This window comes from Verticillium dahliae, genomic scaffold (genome assembly GCF_000150675.1).
Source record: "Verticillium dahliae VdLs.17 supercont1.4 genomic scaffold, whole genome shotgun sequence".
In the NCBI taxonomy this organism is placed as follows: Eukaryota; Fungi; Ascomycota; class Sordariomycetes; order Glomerellales; family Plectosphaerellaceae; genus Verticillium; species Verticillium dahliae.
The window spans coordinates 1,852,361-1,872,173 of record NW_009276925.1 but is presented as its reverse complement, the minus strand read 5'-3'; the positions used below and the strand labels follow the sequence as shown (position 1 = coordinate 1,872,173).

Genomic DNA, 19,813 nt, shown 5'->3' with positions numbered 1-19,813 from the left:
CAGCGCCAAGACCCACGACTGTGCGCACGCCATTTCTCGTGACTAGGCCAGATCGCCGACGAACCCCAGACACCTTGCAAAGATCGTCCCCATGGCCGTGTCTCCGACCCACGTTGCGTCTTCAGACACTTGTTGACTCAGAGTCAAAAATGCATCGCTCTTGGTGGAATTGGGATCGGAGCCTCGAGGTCGCCGGCCAGCGCGCCGCGGCCACGTTCAAGGTCAATTGGCATTTGGGCCTGACTGCCTTTGGCGGTCCTCCCGTGCACTTCAAGATAGTATGGCACTTGATCTCAAGCAATGGCTTCTCAGATGCTAATAACCACAGTTTCATGACAAGTTTGTCAAGCGGCTGAAATGGATCGACGAGCAAATGGTGCGCCTATCCATCTCACCGGTTGCCAATGGCTCAAGCTAACTCGCCTTCAGTACCAGGAGCTCTTCAGCGTCTCCCAGGCGCTCTCAGGGCCGGCCAGCACCAAGATGCTCTATTGCATTAATCTCTTGCAGAATGGCCTCTTCGGTGCGGTTGTCGCGTTTGTCCTCTGGAGTCTGCCGGGCGCATTGGGCATGTACGGCCTTTCCGTTGGCGTCGCCAGCATCGGTGACACTCTGCCACGCGCCGTCTACGCCCTGCTGTCTGGTCTCAACGCCGCCACGGTCGGCATTATTGCCCTGGCCGCCGTCGAGCTGTCGCAAAAGGCCATCACCGACCCGCTGACGCGCATCCTCGTCTTCCTCAGTGCCTCGGCGGGCATGATGTACAACGCCCTGTGGTACTTCCCTACACTCATGGCCGCTGCTGGCTGTGCGGCCATTATCCACGACTACCGATGGCTGCACCGGCCCGTGAGGAAGGTCAAGCACACGCTGGAAGCCTGTTTTGGGCGAAAGAAGGAACCCGCAGGCCCTGCAGCTCAGGAGAACGGCGATGCTGGGACCGAGCTGCAGGTGCTGCCCCGGCCCTCCGAATCTGTGAAGGAGCCGGCCGCTGTTGACGGCCGATCATCCCCTTCGCTACATTCCCGAGCCGGACCTTCACAGACAGGCCAGGCATCTTCGTCAGAGGCAGATGCTCGGTCCACCGCAGAGTCTGAGGAACCCCGTGTCGTTGCGCAGGAATACCGCCTCAACTTCTCCTGGAAGGCAGGCACGGCTGTGATTGCAACCTTCTTCGCAACATTCCTCGTTGTCATGGTCATTCGCGGTGTGGTCGCCGAGAGGCCTATTCTCTATAACCTCTTTGCTAACCTCTACCTTGCCGGCACAATCATCTTCGGCGGCGGCCCTGTCGTTATCCCCCTGCTTCGCGAATACATCGTGGCCGAGGGCTGGGTCAGTCCTCGCGACTTCCTTATCGGTCTTGCCATTGCCCAGTCGTTTCCCGGCCCCAACTTTAACTTTGCCGTCTTCCTTGGCGGTCTCACGGCGGCCAACGCCGGCCACTCGGCAGCTGTGGGGGCTCTCATCGCCTTTATCAGCATCTTCACGCCAGGCATGGTTCTCGTACACGGAACCATGGGTGTATGGGGTGTGCTCCGGAGTCGGCCCTGGGTGAAGGCAGTGGTTAGGGGTATCAATGCGGCGGCCGTCGGTCTCATTTACACCGCCGTCTATCGGATCTATCTAGTCGGATACATCGATGAGGGATTCCAGTCGGGGAGGAGTCTCGGGGATGATCCCTGGTGGGTTGTTGTGACGGCAACGGCGTTTGTTGGCGGAAGATACTTTGGCGTTGCGGCGCCGTTTGCCATCCTTCTGGGTGCCATTATGGGTCTTGTGCGATACGGCGTTGTGAGCTGACTATATACGCAAGCGAATCGCCGCTTTACCCTCTGATGTTTCAATGTGAATCAAATATGCCTCATGGCCACCCGTTCTTTTCAACCCAGACTCCTTGTAACACGGCGGTTCGTGAGTCTGGGGGGATAACTGTCAAGTCTTCTTCCCCGGATCGGGGTTTGCTTACCAGTGTTGGTGGTATTCGCTTGGGGCTTCCAGTGGCATTCACCTGATGCCAGGTGGCCTGTGCCCTGGCACCTCCCATAGCTTAGTTCCAGGCACCCTCCTGCCCTAGAGAATAGCTTCCCAATACACACACCTTTCTTCTCAGACCCTTGACCTCCAACAACCAGTACATACTCTGGACACTACGTTGGGTTAATATTCGGGGGAGGGCCGCGCTCGCATGCATCTGTCGTTGGTGATCGTCACGGCTGGCCTGTTCCGGTGGCCGCCTATGCAGGGCCTTGCCGCGGCACGGCTCGAACGCTGTTATTGACGCCAACGTCTCGTATACCCCCCCACCAAGAGGCCGACAGCCGCCCAGAGGTAGCCTGCTACTGTGCAACGTGCATGAAGTGGCTCGGCATAGGTGCGTGACGTCGTCTATCAGTTCCCAGTGAACGAACCCCTCATTTGAAGACGCATTTGCTGGAACATAAAATACCAAGCAACGATACCTCTTGCAGTTTTCTGAAAGCTTCACAACAACTACCCATAATGGCTGACGTACAGGCGCCCCCGTCGCACATGCGGACTGTTCCCGGGTCGGTCAACGTTCCCGTCGCTAAGTTCCCCCACCCTTCACCCACGACAGACGTGAAGCCAGAACAAGTGGCTTCCGACGTGGTAGACCTGTTCAACAAGGCGATCGATAAGGGTGATCTGGCTGCCGTCGTTGACCTCTTTGATCACGAGGGCTTCTGGCGCGACCATCTCGCCCTCTCATGGAGCTTCCAGACGCACAGGGGCACTTCTGGCATTCAAGAGTTCCTGAAGGACTGCGCCGGCAGCAAGGATGGGTTTCGTCTAAAGAGCATCAGTCTCGATAAGACGTCTGATGTACGAAAGCCGGGAATGGCGTTCCTCGACCACGATGCCAACGTGCCGTGCCTCGTTTTCTTCTTCACACTTCAGACCACTGTTGGCACCGGCGACGGTGTTGCTCGTCTCATCCATCACGACGACAAGTGGAAAGTATTCACCTTCTATACTGTGCTCCAGGAGATCAAGGGACACGAGGAGGCTGTCAATTCACGACGTGACCGAGGTGTCGAGCATGGAGGCAAGCCCGGCCGCAAGAACTGGGTAGAGAGACGACAGGCAGAAGCTGAGCTTGAGCCGGACATTGAGCCAGCTGTCCTCATCCTTGGTGAGAGAAACAAGCATGAATAACAGGACACAGGCCCAGTTACTAACAGACATCAGGCGCCGGCCAAGCTGGCCTCACCATTTCGGCCCGCCTCAAAGCTATTGGCATCACCTCGCTCATGGTCGATCAGAACGACCGCATCGGTGACAACTGGCGCAAGCGATATCATCAGCTCGTTCTCCACGATCCCGTGTGGTACGACCACCTTCCATATATCAAGTTCCCCCCACAGTGGCCCGTCTTTACGCCCAAGGACAAGCTTGCCGAGTTCTTCGAGTCGTACGCCAAATTGCTGGAACTCAACGCTTGGATGAAGACGACCATAACGGACACACAATGGCACGAAGATACGCGCGTATGGGATATCACTATTCGCCGCACTCTTGACGACGGCACGACACAGACACGGACCCTACACCCACGGCACGTCATCCAGGCGACAGGCCACTCGGGTAAGAAGAACCTGCCTGTCATTCGTGGCGCTTCGTCATTTGAGGGCCATCTCCTGTGCCACTCGTCCGAGTTTCCCGGCGCCCGCGCCTCCGTTACTCCCGGAACGCGCGCTATCGTCGTCGGCTCCTGCAACTCGGGCCACGACATTGCACAGGACTTTGTCGAGCGCGGCTACGATGTCACCATGGTGCAGCGGTCGACGACATGCGTCATCTCGTCCGAGGGCATCACCGAGATTGCGCTCGGCAGTCTGTATTCCGAAACTTCGCCGCCGGTCGAGGAGGCCGACTTGCTGCTGCACAGCTTGCCGGCGTCCGTGCTCAAGGCGGACCAGGTCTTGATCACGGCCAAGCAGAACGCCATGGATCGGGATACCATTGACGGACTCGAGCGTGCTGGGTTCAAGGTCGACAGAGGGCCTGATGACGCGGGTCTTCTCATGAAATACTTTCAGCGTGGCGGTGGCTACTACATTGACGTTGGCGCGTCGCGGCTCATTGTAGAGGGCCGTATCAAGATCAAGCAAGGCCAGGAGATCACCGAGGTGCTGCCGCAAGGTCTGCGGTTTGCTGATGGGTCAGAACTTGAGGCCGACGAGATAGTCTTTGCCACGGGCTACCAGAACATGCGCACTGAGACGAGAGCTATTTTTGGCGACCAAGTTGCGGACCAGGTTGGGGATATCTGGGGGTATAATGAAGAAGGGGAGCAGCGCATCATCTGGACCAAGAGTGGACATCCTGGGTTTTGGTTCCACGGCGGCAACCTGGCTCTCTGTCGGTTCTTCTCCAAGCTGCTGGCCTTACAGATCAAGGGGCTCGAGGAGGGCATCTACCAGTATGGAGACAAATGATGGGATGATGAATTGTTGTACTGTATTTCTTGGCGGTTTTCAGTTCTTCGAATTCAACGATGCGACCCGTCACACCTCTCTCATGAACCCTCTCTTACGAATAGGAGGCTTTACGCCTGTCGCCTTGGCAGTCTCCTTCTTCTCTTCCCCGTCGTGCACCACGTATCGATCCTTCTCCATCTCCGCCTTGCGCTTCGCACGCCCGGTGCTCCACCGCCTGAAATAACAGCAGCATGGAAACAGCGCCGTGTTGACGGCTGCCCACGCAAAGAGAATGCCAAAGTTGATGCCTATCCTGGAATGCAGATCAAATAAAATATGGCGGCTCGCCTCGACGACCTGGTGCAGCGGCCATGCGCGACCCCAGTGGTAGAACCCAGGTGCGAGATCCATCGAGTAGAATGATGTGCTGACGTTGGTGATGACCCAGAAGATGAGCCAAAGCGCCGTCCACGGCTGGCCGATCATCATGGCCACGTTTTCGCATGCAATGCCGAGAGCGCACATGCCAGAGAAGTTGAGCATCCAGTAGACGGCGAAGCTTCCATGCCCATAGGCTGTTGCGCCGCTTAACGGAGGTGAGAAGACGTGACTTGCTGGACCGGGCGTGAGCGAGATCTGGAAGGCGAGGGAGATGAGCGAGTATATCAAGGATATGAATATATAGCAGACCACCGTGGCGATCCATCTCCATATGATGAACTGCCAGAAGTGAAGTGGAGGGTGACCTTGAGGTTCGACGAATTTCTGCCCTAGTCAGTAAACAAGTTTCTCCTCGTGACGATCCAGTTGAAGAACCTACGGTATGAATAGGCAAAAAGAAACTAAAGGAGAAGAATGCAATGATGATAAGGTAGATCAGTCCGATACTGACTGCCGGCGTCACAACAGCAGGCTGAAAAGGTCGCAGGTCGTACATCAGAGGCGAGATGCCCGGATTGACTGCCGCCGCCGCCGAAGCCAAGTTATCCCGTGTGAGAGATGAATTGGACATGACCATGGCCCCCCAGCTTGGGCCAAATTGAGCTGTGAACTGGCTTATAAACTGCTGCAGCATGGGGGAGAGGTATGATGAGACGGTCGTTGAATCTCTTGCGGTCTGGTAAATGATCTGCACGGCACCGGTCGGGTCGTAGGAAGCATTTCCAGTCTCGACGGCCTGCTGCAGAAGTGCCGTGGCATTCGGATTGATGACAATGGCAGCCCAAGAGTCCCATTCGTACACTGACGCCCGAACCTTCAGCGGGTCATAAGCGAACTGCGATGCGAGGACAGTCTGGTATCCCAGTGATGGTCCCGACATGGAGAGCATTTGCTCGGTGAGTTGGACGACCTGTGGTCCAATTTTCGGGCTGCCACCGGTGTAAGGCTCAACCAGGCCATCAAAATCAACTACTTGGACCGTAAGAGCGCGCAGATTCTCCTCCAATCGGTAAAGAACGGCCCAGTACAGGGAAAGGATGCTTAGGATGAAGACAGTCAATATGAGCACTGCCATCATGTAAGCTACCGTCGCGAGAGCAGTTGGAGGGTTCGCAGCACAACATACTTGTCCGAAGCCATAACACAATAACATGTGTCCGCACCTTGCGCATCCGTGGGTGCCAGAAGCCTACTGCATGATGGGGTGGCCGGTGTGTGGGTTGGTGGATAGCAGTGGAAGACCAGGCGTCAACCGCGCTCTCTTGACTGTTCGAGTCGGCCCTCTCGTCAGGCACTTCATTCCGCCGCGGCTCCTGAGAAGAGCTTGCCATCGTAGTATCTTCCAATATCTGGTTCAAAATTGTCCATAACTGCGATGTTCGAGAATTCTAGAACGATTAAATGGCCTAACATCTCATAGTAGGGTAGCTCACCGAAACCTTAGGATGAGGCCAGAAGTGGTGATGTCAGATAACGGGTCGATTGGGTTGGTGCCTCTCCAATCGATCCAGAGAACGGCGTTCGGCACGGCCGTTGGAGATCGGCGTCCGTCAGGATGTCCATTGAATTGTGTAAAACGCTCAGACCGAGCCAGTGCTAGTGTTCTGTTTCCGCAGTGTGCTGTCATTGAATGATCATCACACGGTCGACCTGCCGAACTCCGAATTTCCGTTATCCCAGACTAGAGTGCGGCAGGGCGGGATGGAGCACTACTTTTGCAGCAAACTTTCTCGACGGGCAAGGCAAACTGGAAGTCAAACAGACTGATGTCAGGGCGTGGTTTGGGCAGAACTAGAACGCGGTCATAGTAGTGCTGCCCTAAGGTCCTACAGTCGAGGCCCAGCGATCAACATCGTGAGGACTGTTTATCTCCTATCTCATTTATTTTGTATTTGTGCTCCGATAGGTTGTCTGACTGACTATTCAACGCGGGATAACTGAGAAAGCCTATTCTCCGTAGAATGATAGTTATGACCTCTGTGGAAGAGAGTAAACTATCGAAGCCATTCATGAGCTATATGAGAACTGTTCTACCGCCCCCCGTCCAAGAGACCACTTACGTTAAATACTCCTCAAACTACTGATACTGTGCAAAGAAGGTGCGCACTATCACCGCCTCATTCTTCGGAGCCGCAAGACGACTAAGACCCTCTAAGAGGCCTCTCATAAAGGTAACCTATCCCTGCTCGAACTTGATCTATGAGTAAACTAGCAGCGGCGAATAGACAGTACAGAGACCGAAAGAGGTAGGCTGCTAACTCTGAGACCTCACAGCCTATCAGGCCTATGTTGTTTTCAACAGAGTAATTGCGCTTGGCTACGACTTGTTACAATAACTTTATACGCACGTCACTTAGGCAGATGGGTTTCTGTGGAATAACGACAACATGCCAAAGGAAGTTGGTACAATGGACTGGGAGTGTAATCGGCTTGAAAGCCGAAATGTTAAATGTTACTTAACCTGGCTACTACTCTCTTACTGCGTAACCCCCTCGGTCTCACCAATGCGGATCACCATCTTCTTTGCCCTCACTGAGCCGTCCTTGAGACCCTTCAGAGCGCCTTCTAATCCCGCAAGCCCTCCCTTCACAACCTCGTAGGGATGAGGCGTGAACCAGCCTTCGCTCAGGCCACTCGCAAAGGCGGCCGACCAGACTGCGCCGAACAAAGGTTGCTTGTGTACGTGGTCGACCATAGTACGCGTGAACTGGACGCTCGAGTCGGCCGTGCTCTCATCAACAGGTAGGACAGTCGTGATCCTAGGTTTCCGACCGCTCGCATCGGGCGGGCCCGCGAGGACCTTGCTCAGGGTGACGTACGTCCCGTTCTCCGAGACGCAGTCGTAGGCGTCGAACACGCGTCCATCCTCGACTCCTGCCTCCTTGGCAGCATCCTTAAGCGCGGCGACGAGCTCATCGGGTGTTTTGTACGCTGTGTAGTCGACGATACGGTCTCCCTTGGCGGAGTCCAGGAACGGCACGACAAACTCGCTGTTCTTGCTGCCGACGGCGATGACGGGGTGAATGTTGGCCTTTTGCGCCAGCTTGATGGCGAAGGCGCCAATAGCTGTCGAAGCACCATAGATGATGACGGGCCTCTTCTTCTTGTCTTCGCCAGAACGCCCAGCCTCGGCGTCCCACGGGGAGGGGAATTCGAGCCGGTCGAAAAGGGCGACAGCCGAAGTGTAGGCCGCCAGCGGCAGAGTAGCGGCCTCCTCGTAGGAAACAGAAGCAGGCAGGGCGAAGACAGTGTTGGCGGGAGCGATGGCGTACTCAGCAAAGGCGCCGTGCGGTGTATTCATGACATGAAAGGCGGCGACGCGGTCGCCCTTTGTGAAGCCAATGACATTGTCGCCAAGCTCCTCGACCGTGCCAGCGACATCGTCGCCCGTGTTGGTGTTGGCGCACGCCTCAAGCCAGACGGGGAGCTTCCAGTCCTTGGGGTTGGTACCTGGGAAAGGCAGCTTGTGTCAGTGGGAGTGAACATGACGTCATTGAAGCGAAGAGAGGGAGGTAGTCGAACCTGCGACGATGACCTTGATCAGCACCTCTCCAGGTCCGGGCTTCGGACGCTCAACATCCTTGATCTGGATTGTGATTTCCTTGGTGACGATGGCCTCCTTCATCGTGGTGTGGCGTCTAAGGTGAGATGCAGTGCGTTTTACTTCCAGGGGGCTCAGTTGCGATGTGTTTCCACGACAAAGATCATCTATTGCGCGGCGGATTTGGTTGCGATGTGTTATAGCGATGCTGTGAGAACCTTTTTCTTTTATTTTTACTTCCTATACTCAGAGACGCACATCGGCCCTTATTTATCTGCGGACGACGACCTCATCGTTCGTCAGGAAACGCAGTGAAACCTGTCCGATCTGCGCTACACCTTCCTGACAAACGTAATCCGGCTCCACCAACAAGACAAGACATCACAGGTTGATCACACAATCGAGATCCTGTTGCAGCACTAGCACTGCATTGCCAATGGATCGCGTTGAAAGAAGGTTGATGCGGAGCTATCGGGTTGGAGATTCGCCCCGAGAGGAGCGGAGCTGACAAATGTTCGACGCTGTTCTATCACCCACGTTACCTTAGAAATCGTCACCCGAAAACGGCGACGCATTGCCTGAGGCGCTCCCTAGAATTTCGCACCATGATTCAAGTCTCGCTAATTGCCTTGGCTTGATCGTTTTGTCACATAACGTGTGCAGGTTCTGGTGGTGGACCACGTCCGAGGAAAATATACGGACGGTTTCAATTCTCCGTCCCGATGACTGACTTCTCTGCACTGACCGGGTAGGGGACATTTTGGGCCGGTTGCTGCAATAAGTTATCCCGTTTGCCCGCTGGCTGCTTTTGTATAGACACAACTACCACGGATAATTACATGTACCGTGGGGCGGTGTCCCGACTCTAGGTCAAGCCAGAACCCTTGCTTTCTAGCCACATCAAACTGCGGACGACATCGAGACATTAATGATATGCCCCCTAATCGGCTGGCCTCTGCAGACATACTCGGCGTCAGACGGAGTTGGTGAAGAACAACAAACACATCCGCTTGCAGTAGTCGACTGCATCGTAACCACGACTCAATGCAAGTCCTATATCTCACGTGCTGCCTCATGAAGGGAGGTCGCTTAAAGGCAACCGTGTCGACGGCGTTTCCACCACAAACCCGATGCTGGTCATCTTGAACCCTTCATACTACCGCTTCAGCGCCTGAGAAGAGTTTGGGTGCTGAAAGAGCCAGTAAACTGTGCCTGTCAGTACCTCGGCTGATGAGACAAGTAATATGACGCTATGACAGGAGCAGGCTCTACCCGGTAGCCTTGTTCACCATGTAGGCAGCGTTCAACGATGGCCACGCAGGATAGAAGCAAAACAGCTGCGAGTCGAGAAAATTTGGCGGAGAGAGTCAGTTACGTGGCCGTCTGCTGAAAGGCTCAGTCATGGTGTATGCATGATGCCAGCCAATTGACACCGGCTTGACACGCCAGAATTTCTCGTCAATCCAGGGCGCCCACGATTACGCTCGAACACCAGAAGGCCGCGCGCACACACACTGCCGAAAGATAAAGGTACTGGTTCCTCTGCTATAGTCTTCCACTGCCCCCGCTTATGTACACAGTGATGTCAGATTCCAGGTTTCCCGTTCACGCTCAAGGATCCTCGTCACCCTCCTGCCTCGCCTGTACTGTGTTAGCAGTGTTTTCCAAAACGACGGAGTAAAAAAGGGACAGCCATACCCTCAGGGCGCTGGCGCCACCAAGCTCCCTCTGCAGACCGTTCTCGAATTCCCTGGGGAACGTGGGCCTGTCGGGGTACGTGACGTAGATGGCACCGACGACGACAAGGAAGGTCGCGACAAAGGTGCCGATCATGAGAGCGCCGGGGCCGGCGGTGGTCCAGGTGTACTCGTAGGGGGAGAAGATGCCGAGGAGATCGTGGTCCTCGTGGACGGGCTCGCCAAAGTTGCGCCTCTCCTGCTTGTCCCACCAGTTGCCGTAGGGGTCGCGGTGCTGGCGCTTGATGAAGGGAGGGTTGACGTAGCCGCCGTTCTGTCAAGCCCAAATGTCATTAGCCTCGAGTCTCCTGCCTCTGTGTTTTGCGTGCTCCGCTGTCTGCTTGAGCAACAGCCGGGGGCCGCTGCTCTGCTCGCGCGCGTCCACCAGAAACTAACCATGCCGGGGTCCTCCGCCTCGGTGAGAGCAGGGTAGTCGGGGTACTTGGCCTCGAGGGTCTTTTTGTCGTTGATGCCGTCGGGGAAGAAGGTTCGCTGCTGGATGGTGGGAAGGCGGCGGGCGGGAGCTGCCAGAGCAGCACCCGTGCTGCGGATGGTCGAGACCCGCGCAATTCGTCGAGACAGCATCTGGAATGGGCGAAACAGCCTTGGTCAGTCAATTAGGCAGGAGAGGAACAGGTTTGAGGCACTCACCTTGGCCAATTGGTGGTCTCGATGTGACCCGATTGATGTCCTGACTCTATGTCGTTGCTGTCGTGAGGCTCAAATGCAGACGATGATGGATGCCAATGGCCCACACGACGAGTTGCAGATGCCTCAGGCAAGGAATTGAAGGGTAGGTAGACAGACACTGACTTTTGGTTCGAGGCCCCCACAACTCTGGGAGGCACCACCACCGAAAGAGCTCGCGTAGGTAAGCCGTCCTCCCTGCTTCTGGTGCCCATAACGGGTTAGACCAGTCGCGACTCGCGCGGACTGGCACGGCCAGTGGCCCCAGCTGTCCTTGAGGTGGCAGACTGGCTACCTGGTGACGGTAGGTACCTAAGTTGGTACCTACCTAGGTACCTACCTACCTAAAGGTGCACGGTAGGTAAGGGAACCTGGGCAAGCACGCTCAAGGCAGCACAGGGGTGGCCCCCCCCCAAAGAGAACCGTCTCGTCACTCAAAATCTCCAGCTTCAGACTTTTTGCTGGTGACGCCTGGAATTCCATCAAAATCCGTCATAGCCAGCGCCCAGACACCGTGAGCATGCTCAGAATCGAAAGCAGACTTGTATGAATCACTACGAATCTCCCGACCGCAATTTTATCCCCCCAAATGCGCTGTTCGTCGAGATCACGACCCTCCTTCCCCCCTTCGCCCTGTTGCTACTATGACCAGGACCGCGTCGCCCGAGACCGCGCATGCAGACTCGGCCGTCCCTGGGCCTCTACGCGACGACCAAGACGCGTCGGCGATCAGTGAAGCCGCCACGAACAACTTTGCCATCACGAGAGAATCCTCATCCGAACTCTCCGAGCTCTCAGACCTCGAGCCCGCAGCAAACGGCTTCCTCGACCTTGCCCCACAACCAGAATCACCAACACAAGACGACGCCGATGCCGACGATGGCCCTCCATCCAAGAGGCGACGCCTCCACGAGTCTACGCCGCCGCCGTCCGCTGCCCGCATCAACGGCAAGAAACTCGAGTCTCCGCCATGGAAAAAGGCCGGCGCCGAGGGCCCAACCTCCTTCACGGAGAACGGCAGGCGCAAATCTGGCCGCATCAACCTTGCTCTCCTAGATTCCCAATCTCCTCCGGCGTCCCGCAAATCAAGACAGCCGCGTGCGAGCCCAGTAGTCAAGAAGACACAAGTCACGACAAACGGACATGCGACGACCAAGCAGAAGCAGGCTGCCGCGGCCAGGGGCACGCCCAAGAACGCCAGCGGCAGGACCACTTCATCCAAGGCCTCTGCGCAGCCTGGTAGAACCTCAAACCGAACCCCCTCCTCTCGAATCTCCCGAAAACGAACACCCTCGCCGTCCTCCCATCCCACTAGGCACTCGACGCGCACGCGAAGACCTACACGTGGCTCCGTCGACGAAGATGCCTCGTCTCCGATTCAGGAGTCGCTACGCTCCACCAAGTATCGACCGCGAGGCACGATCCCACTCGTCCACCCTTTGCAAATGAGCAAGAGACCCAAGATCGGACCGAGCTTTGAAGAATACTGGGCCAAGGCCACCCAAATACCCCTCCAAGATGGCGGCTACCTCGCCGCCGAGGAGCAATACACGGATACCATGGCCGAGGAGGATGCGCGGACAATACTGCGAATCGAAAATGCTGTGGAACCAGGAGGCATCTTGTCCGAAGGGCGATGTACCGCCTTCGTTCCCGAACCCGAAGAAGAGCCACCTCGTCAATGGGCGCACCAGGATCACATGGTCAAGGCAGCGACCAACTTTCGGAAGCTCATGTTGGCGGAACGACAGCGACACAAAACACAAGCGAAAAGGCTGGCCGAGGCCTGTCGAGACGCATGGCTACGCCGGCAGCCCAAATCCGCAGAAGTGCTCGAGGCTGAGGCGAGAGACTACTGGATCACGCGGTACCGTATCGTGGCCAAGGTCATGCACGGGACGTGGGAGAACGTGCGAGCCGAGATCAACAGGAGGAGGCTACAACAATGGGAGGTGGAAGAGCAGCGGCGTGTCAAGGCTGCTCTGAACGAAGCAGTCAGCCTGTCCGAGCAGAAGCTACAGGCCCAGCGCGGCCAGATCGGTAGCGATGAGGACGAGGAAGACGACGAGGACATCGACGAGGAGGACTCGGAGAACGACTTGGCTGCTACTGACGACGAAAACGCCATGGGACATGACAGCGCATCGTCGATGGATGCCGACGACGACGACTCTGGAGACGATGACGTCATGTCTTCATCTGACGAAGACGATGAGCCGGCGAACGACTCTCTGGTGGATGCTGCAGACGAAACCCTTACGCAAGATCAACTACGGGCGAAGTACTCGAATATTCCCGACTTGGTCAAGGAAGACGAAGACAAAATAGCTAATGGGATAAGGACAAGCCCCGGCGCGACCACGAGTGGAGACGGAGGGAGCGACTCGACCGATGAATCAATCGACATGGACGACGACATGGGCTCCAGTGATGAAGGCAGCGACGAGGATGATGATGACGACATGGAGACTGGGTCGGGTTCGGAAGGGGATTCCGATGCAGGGGAACCTGCGAACCTTCTAGGGCTCTTTTTCGACAAGAAAGAGCTGCAACAGATGCAAGAAACCCCGGAAGGCGAGACGGAAGATCAATCAGAACTGCCGTCTGAGCAGGATGACAAGAAGAAAGCGCTCGAAACACCAATCAAGCCGCGGGACCTGCCACTGCCTGCATGGGACTCTGGGAAGAAGCATGATGTTTCGTTGGCCTTGCACGACGACCTGGAAGACGAGGATGACGATGAACCTGAGCTGGTCACAATCCCACCGTCAGACCCAGTCACAGGCGACGATACTCCTGATGTGGGCGACGGCGAGCGACCAACTACCAACGGCCATGTTGAGACTGCAGTAGTCGACGAGCCTGTGACCAACGGCATTGCACACAGTCTCGTGGCTACACCGGATGCGACAATAGCTCCATCCCAAGACGTTGACATGACCGATGCGCCGGTGCTTCTGGAATCTCTCCCAGAGCTTGCCATCACATCTCCGCAGTCTACGCAAGCTAAACCCACAATTTCTGGTGCAGATACGATCATGGCGCCGCCAGAGTCTGGGAAGCCCACTTCGTCACCCACACCCGACTCAAAGCAGTCAGAAGCCGACTCGGCAGCACTCATCCCGGCATCCAAGGACGACACGAGTAGATCTGTGTCGCCCAGTCCAGCATCAGCTGCAAAGACCGAAGTTCCCTTCCTCCTTCGCGGCACTCTTCGAGAGTACCAACATTTTGGCTTGGATTGGTTGGCAGGTCTTTATGCCAACAACACCAATGGTATCCTCGCTGACGAGATGGGCCTGGGCAAGACGATCCAGACAATCGCGCTACTGGCCCATCTCGCGTGTCATCATGAAGTCTGGGGCCCGCACTTGGTTGTGGTGCCGACGAGTGTCATGCTCAACTGGGAGATGGAGTTCAAGAAGTTCTTGCCTGGCTTCAAGATTCTGTCCTACTATGGCACACAGGAGGAGCGGAAGCGGAAGCGCCACGGATGGAACAATGACGACGTGTGGAACGTCTGCATCACTTCTTACCAGCTTGTCCTTCAAGACCAGCAGGTCTTCAAGCGCCGAAAGTGGCACTACCTCATCCTCGACGAGGCGCACAACATCAAAAACTTCAAGTCTCAGCGATGGCAGACACTGCTGGGTTTCAACACGCGCGCCCGACTGCTGCTCACAGGCACGCCGCTGCAGAACAACCTGACCGAGTTGTGGTCGCTGCTCTTCTTCCTTATGCCGTCGGAGAATGGTGTTGGTGGTTTTGCCGATTTGCAGGAGTTCCATGATTGGTTTCATAAGCCAGAGTCTCAGATTCTCGAGAGCGGCCGCGAAACCATGGACGAGGAAGCGCGGGCGATTATTTCCAAGTTGCACAAGGTTTTGAGACCGTACCTGCTTCGGCGACTCAAGGCCGATGTTGAGAAGCAGATGCCCGCCAAGTACGAACACGTCGAGTTCTGCCGCTTGTCAAAGCGGCAGAGGGAACTCTACGACGGCTTCTTGGCTCGGGCTGATACCCGTGACACCCTGGCATCCGGCAACTACATGTCCATTATTAATTGTTTGATGCAGTTGCGGAAAGTGTGCAATCATCCAGACCTTTTCGTCGATCGGCCCATCATGACCTCCTTCCGAATGCAAAAGAGCGTTGCTGCCGACTACAACGACACGAACGAGTTTCTACAGCGGACAATCCTGGCGCAGGATGCCATGAAGCTCGTCAGTCTCGGCGTGGTCAATCTGATCCCCACGCAACATGAAGGGCTTTCCAACACCGTTGCAGAGCGCATCTCTCAGTTGAGCTTGCATCGAGTACTGCTGGACCTCCGGGAAGCCCAAAATGCGCGCGCGCACATGGCTCGTACCAACCTCGACCCTTCAACCGCTGAGTCCAATCTGGTCTATCTTGAAAGCCTCGGCAGATGGCGACGTTTCGAAGAGCTGCAACATTGCGTGTACCTCAACGCCCTCCGCGGACAACGCCGTCCGATATATGGCAAGCGATTAGTCCAGTTCCTGACCTTGAACCTGCAACAGCGGCCTCGTAAGCCCCGCCCCAGGGTTGCGAAGAACATCCTCAACTGGTTTGCTGAGGACTCAGGATTCCTGCGCGCGACAATCCACAGCATGGACGACAGGGTAGCGTCCATGGAAACGACGATTCAAAAGTTTGCGTGCGTGACGCCATCGGTCATCACGCGAGACATGACTGAAATCGTACTCGGCAAGCGAGCCATCGACGCGTTCACCGAGGCCGACCTCAGTCTCTCCGCACCAGTGCGCTGGGCGCCGTTCATGCAGAAACAGGCACCGCACGACCCATGGCACGAGGCTAGGATGCGGTTGAGTATTCAGTTCCCCGACAAGCGTCTCCTTCAGTACGATTGTGGCAAACTTCAGGCACTTGACAAGCTGCTTCGCAAGCTCCAGGCTGGCGGCCATCGTGCGTTGATCTTCACGCAGATGACCAAAGTTCTCAACATTCTTGAGCAGTTCCTTAACATCCACGGCCACAAGTACCTGCGGCTCGATGGCGCTACCAAGGTCGAGCAGCGACAGATCCTCACGGACAGGTTCAACAACGACCCGCGCATCCTCTGTTTCATCCTCTCAACCCGGTCGGGCGGCCTGGGCATCAACCTGACCGGCGCCGACACGGTCATTTTCTACGACCAAGACTGGAACCCTGCCATGGACAAGCAGTGTCAGGACAGGTGTCACCGTATCGGCCAAACACGCGACGTGCACATTTACCGGCTCGTCAGCGAGCACACGATCGAAGCCAACATTCTACGCAAGGCGTCGCAGAAGCAAATGCTCGACGACGTCGTCATTCAGGAGGGCGAATTCACGACAGACTACTTCCGCGAGAAGATGACAGTGCGCGACGCCGTGGGCGAGGACGCCGAGCTTGTCAACGACGGCAACGCCGCCGCCAACGCGGCCATGGACCGTCTCCTCGGCGGCGGCGCCAACGGCAGCGAGTCGCGCAACGTCGGCGAAGTGCTCGAGCTTGCTGAAGACAAGGAGGACGTCGCCGCCGCCAAGGCGGCCGAGAAGGAGATTCAGGCCGACGACGCCGACTTTCAGGAGAAGACGAGCAGCGTCAACTCGGGCGCATCAAGTACGAGGCAGGGCACGCCCCGCGACGACCCGTCCGCGGATGCGCCGGGCACCGGCCCCGGCCCCTCGGGTCTCGGACGGTTCTCCGAGTCGGCGGCGCCCGATGCATCTGGCGTGCCAGCCGAGGTGGAGACGAACGCGTGGGGCGAGCGCATGCGCACCATTGACGATTACATGCTGCGCGTCATGGGCGAGCAGCTCAAGGGGACGGTGCTCGAGCTGCCGAAGGACAAGAAGAAGGGCAAGAAAAAAAAGGGTAAAGACATGCGCAAGCGATGATGAGACCCGAACGATGAAGGAGCGACACGTCACATGCCCGCGACGGCTCCTTACCTTGAGTGGTTTTGTTTTTTATTTAATTTTTTTGGTGTATTATACTAGTGATGCGATGCATTTCGAGCGGGAGCAAGGGTTGCGGTGTCCAGATAGACAGAAGCAAAGTGTACCAGTACAAACAAACGGTGGGGGGCAGAGGCGTTCTGTGGACGAGAAAAGAATTGTATTGATATCAAGGCTCCCCTTGCCCCTCTAAAAACCGAAACAGACAATCGGGGCGCCGTTTCGTGGGCTTCGCCGATGCTGGGTCAAGATCAGAATGAAGATATTTGCCAATCACAGAAATAGTTCAAGTTGACAGTTCGTAACGTTACCATTTGCCTCTAATGTGCTACCTTTCCCGAGTCCATCCAATGCACGCAATCCCAAGATTATGATGCGCTGATCCCTAGGTAGTATCCCGAAACAAGATGCACTGATCGATGCGGCTTTACACGGGGACATGCGTGAAGAGGTACGAGACGGACTCGCCGTTGTGCGTACTTCTCCTGTTAGCAGAGGGGCAGAGGGCATGGGGCGCATATATGCTGGGAACCCACCGTCTTATGGCCTCGGCGAGGGTGCCGCTGATGTCAATGACCTGCAGCTTTGGGCAGCGCTCGACCTTGTCACCTAGGGGCACCGTGTTGGTAACGACGAGGCGAGAGAGGCAGCTGTTGTTGATGGTGTCGATGGCCCTGCCGGAGAGGATACCATCTGTTGTGGGTCAGCGGGGAAAGGGAGGGGCATTCAAACGGGTAGGGGGCGGGGACGGCATGGTCCCCCCGGGCGATCATGAGCGTGGGGTTCGAGGGCTTACGTGTAGCAATGGCGAGGACCTGGGTCGTTGGTCAGCTTATTGTGTTTCCCTCCCTGTTCTTGTCAGGAGCGTACTTACCTCCTTGGCCTTGTGCTCCCGAATAATACTCGCGGCCTTGTCGAGGGTGCCACACGTGTCGGCCATGTCATCGACGAGAATGGCAACCTTGTCGGCGACCTCGCCGATGAGGACCATTCTGCCGACGACGTTGGGGCGTGGGCGCTCTTTGTGGATGAGTGCGAAGCTGACCTTGAGCCTGTCGGCGATGGACGTGGCACGCTTGGCGCCTCCAGCGTCTGGTGACACAATGACGACGTCGTCGAGGTTGCGGTTTTCACGGATCCATCGCAGGACTGAGGGCTCGGCGTAGAGATTGTCGCACGGCACCGAAAAGAAGCCCTGGATCTGGGAGGCGTGCAGGTCCATGGTGATGATGTGGTTGGCGCCGGCTGTCTGCAGCATGTTGGCAATGAGGCGGGCCGAGATGGGGGCTCGTGAGCGGTCCTTCTTGTCCTGCCTGGCGTACGGGTAGCAGGGAATGACGGCGGTGATGCGGCGGGCGCTGGCTGTCCTGCAGGCGTGGATCATGATGAGCATCTCCATGAGGCCTTCGTTGACGTCGCCTGTGGCGGTCGACTGAAGGATGTAGACGTCCTCATCGCGGATCGACTCGCCAATCGTCACCGAGGTTTCCTGGTTGGAAAAGTTCTGGGAAACGGTACGTGCAATTTCGATGCCGAGTCTGGCGGTTTTCGGTTTTTGTGAGCTCAGGCGCTTGCGTTTTCCTGGCGGAGACTGCCTGTGCCCGTGTCCCTTTCTGGAGCACAGAATTGGCAAAAAGAGCTTGGAGCAACTCACCGGCTTGCGACATGAGCGCTCAGATCGGGGTGGCTGCTACCACTGAGGAGCTTGATTTCGTTGGCCATCTGTCTTGACATTGCGGGACAAGAAGAGGCGTTGCGCGCGCGGGCGAATGCGAAAGCGTCGCGTTTATACCAAAGACGACCACGGGACTGCCCACGAGTGAGGCGTGGATGCTGCGACTGGGCTGACCGAAAAGGGCGTGGGAGGCCTGTGAGTGGTCCGGCGCGCACAAGGCATGCAGTGTGCGGTAATCTGCTGTATCTGCGACGGGACGTGGACGGTGTTGAGAGGCACATGGGTTCGTGGGGGGTCGACTTGTTGAGAGGAGATCAATCAAGAGATGGCATAAGACGATGCCATGAAAAGTAAGATTCTTCTAACTTTGTTCCCCGCCCTTGGCTCTTGCATCCGGGGAAGGCACATCCTGAGCGAGACTGCCATAAAGATGGGTTAGTTACAGAGGTATCTCAATCCAGCAAGGTTCCCCTCCCCTTCTCCTTCCCCCTTCTATCTGTCCTGGGCTCCAGCACCCACTCATCCACCACTGTTTGCTCCGTCCCTCTCCTACATCACCACTCAGTCTCGTCCCAACATTCTCTGACAACTCTCTGTCGCAGCCATGACTACGCCATCACCCAACCAGGACTGGCGTGATCCGGTCTCTTCGAATTCCAATCTCATGCAATCGAAATCAATCATCATTTCCCGCAACAGCACAGCTGCCACGCTACCTGGTCTACCTTGAGCCCCCTTCCCCAGACCCCCAGACCCATCAAAGAAACAACTCCAAGCTCCGATCCCAGCCGGGCCACAGAGGTCCCTCCCTAAATACGATTTCTTGCATCACCATGTACGGGTTAATTTGCTCAAGCCTCCAGAGCGAGCGCAATGGGCATGGCCCTCGCGTGAACGGATAGATCACGCTTGGCCCTGCCTCCGTTGTTCGTCGCCGTGCCGTTGGTCGCGCCAGCTCCGCGGCCAGCACCAGCTCCAGCTCCAGCGCCGGGACCCGCATTAGGCCTGGGCTCGAGGATTGGAGTGGGAGCACCGGGGGGCGTGGCGGCGTTTCCTGCGTTGCCTGCGTTGCCACGGCCAGTTCCGGCACCCGCGCCGGTGCCGTTGCCAGTGCCGTTGCCTGTGCCGTTGCCAGCGTTGTTGCCGTTACCGGGGGCTGGAACGGGAGCCGGGGCGGGGCAGGCCGGAGACACGGGCTGAGCAGGCTGGGCAGGACGAGCGGGAGGCTGGGCAGGTTGAGCAGGTTGGGCGGGGGAGCAGGTTGGGCGGGGTAAGCAGGGGGGGCGGTCTAAGCAGGTTTGGGCCGCCGAACAGGTGGGGGGGGC

The 19,813-nt window shown here is 56.9% G+C and overlaps 8 protein-coding genes across 8 annotated transcripts in view; 3 read left to right on the top strand and 5 right to left on the bottom strand.

Moving 5' to 3' along the window:
• Nucleotides 1-149: 149 nt before the first annotated feature.
• VDAG_02945 (chromate transporter) lies at nucleotides 150-1,865 on the top strand (the record flags this gene model as incomplete). Its single annotated transcript, XM_009653598.1, has 3 exons — nucleotides 150-278; nucleotides 329-376; nucleotides 430-1,865. The coding sequence occupies 3 exons, from the start codon at nucleotides 150-152 to the stop codon at nucleotides 1,801-1,803; spliced, it is 1,551 nt and encodes a 516-aa protein (XP_009651893.1). The 3' UTR covers nucleotides 1,804-1,865.
• Nucleotides 1,866-2,502: 637 nt separating this feature from the next.
• Nucleotides 2,503-4,460, top strand: VDAG_02944 (uncharacterized protein; the record flags this gene model as incomplete). Its single annotated transcript, XM_009653597.1, has 2 exons — nucleotides 2,503-3,154; nucleotides 3,211-4,460. The coding sequence occupies 2 exons, from the start codon at nucleotides 2,503-2,505 to the stop codon at nucleotides 4,458-4,460; spliced, it is 1,902 nt and encodes a 633-aa protein (XP_009651892.1).
• Nucleotides 4,461-4,529: 69 nt separating this feature from the next.
• Nucleotides 4,530-6,214, bottom strand: VDAG_02943 (MNNG and nitrosoguanidine resistance protein; the record flags this gene model as incomplete). Its single annotated transcript, XM_009653596.1, has 3 exons — nucleotides 4,530-5,207; nucleotides 5,335-5,951; nucleotides 6,010-6,214. The coding sequence occupies 3 exons, from the start codon at nucleotides 6,212-6,214 to the stop codon at nucleotides 4,530-4,532; spliced, it is 1,500 nt and encodes a 499-aa protein (XP_009651891.1).
• Nucleotides 6,215-7,359: 1,145 nt separating this feature from the next.
• On the bottom strand, nucleotides 7,360-8,508 carry VDAG_02942 (alcohol dehydrogenase; the record flags this gene model as incomplete). The annotated part of the gene is made up of 2 exons (XM_009653595.1): nucleotides 7,360-8,333; nucleotides 8,406-8,508. 2 exons carry the CDS (start codon nucleotides 8,506-8,508, stop codon nucleotides 7,360-7,362), a joined length of 1,077 nt encoding a protein of 358 aa, XP_009651890.1.
• Nucleotides 8,509-9,941: 1,433 nt separating this feature from the next.
• Nucleotides 9,942-10,867, bottom strand: VDAG_02941 (NADH:ubiquinone oxidoreductase 20.1kD subunit). Its single transcript, XM_009653594.1, has 4 exons — nucleotides 10,812-10,867; nucleotides 10,557-10,745; nucleotides 10,123-10,434; nucleotides 9,942-10,065 (listed from the first exon to the last, which is right to left on the bottom strand). Exons 2-4 carry the CDS (start codon nucleotides 10,743-10,745, stop codon nucleotides 10,036-10,038), a joined length of 531 nt encoding a protein of 176 aa, XP_009651889.1. The 5' UTR covers nucleotides 10,812-10,867; the 3' UTR covers nucleotides 9,942-10,035.
• Nucleotides 10,868-11,491: 624 nt separating this feature from the next.
• Nucleotides 11,492-16,753, top strand: VDAG_02940 (helicase SWR1; the record flags this gene model as incomplete). The annotated part of the gene is made up of 1 exon (XM_009653593.1): nucleotides 11,492-16,753. One exon carries the CDS (start codon nucleotides 11,492-11,494, stop codon nucleotides 16,751-16,753), a length of 5,262 nt encoding a protein of 1,753 aa, XP_009651888.1.
• Nucleotides 16,754-17,240: 487 nt separating this feature from the next.
• VDAG_02939 (ribose-phosphate pyrophosphokinase) lies at nucleotides 17,241-18,535 on the bottom strand (the record flags this gene model as incomplete). The annotated part of the gene is made up of 5 exons (XM_009653592.1): nucleotides 17,241-17,292; nucleotides 17,350-17,487; nucleotides 17,546-17,628; nucleotides 17,688-18,351; nucleotides 18,468-18,535. 5 exons carry the CDS (start codon nucleotides 18,533-18,535, stop codon nucleotides 17,241-17,243), a joined length of 1,005 nt encoding a protein of 334 aa, XP_009651887.1.
• An 804-nt stretch (nucleotides 18,536-19,339) lies between these two features.
• VDAG_02938 (uncharacterized protein) overlaps nucleotides 19,340-19,813 on the bottom strand; it is a gene marked incomplete at both ends in the record, with an annotated part of 1,268 nt that continues 794 nt past the window's right edge. The window contains one exon of the mRNA XM_009653591.1: nucleotides 19,340-19,714. Coding sequence (XP_009651886.1) covers nucleotides 19,340-19,714 — 375 coding nt within the window. The remainder of the gene's footprint in view (nucleotides 19,715-19,813) is intronic.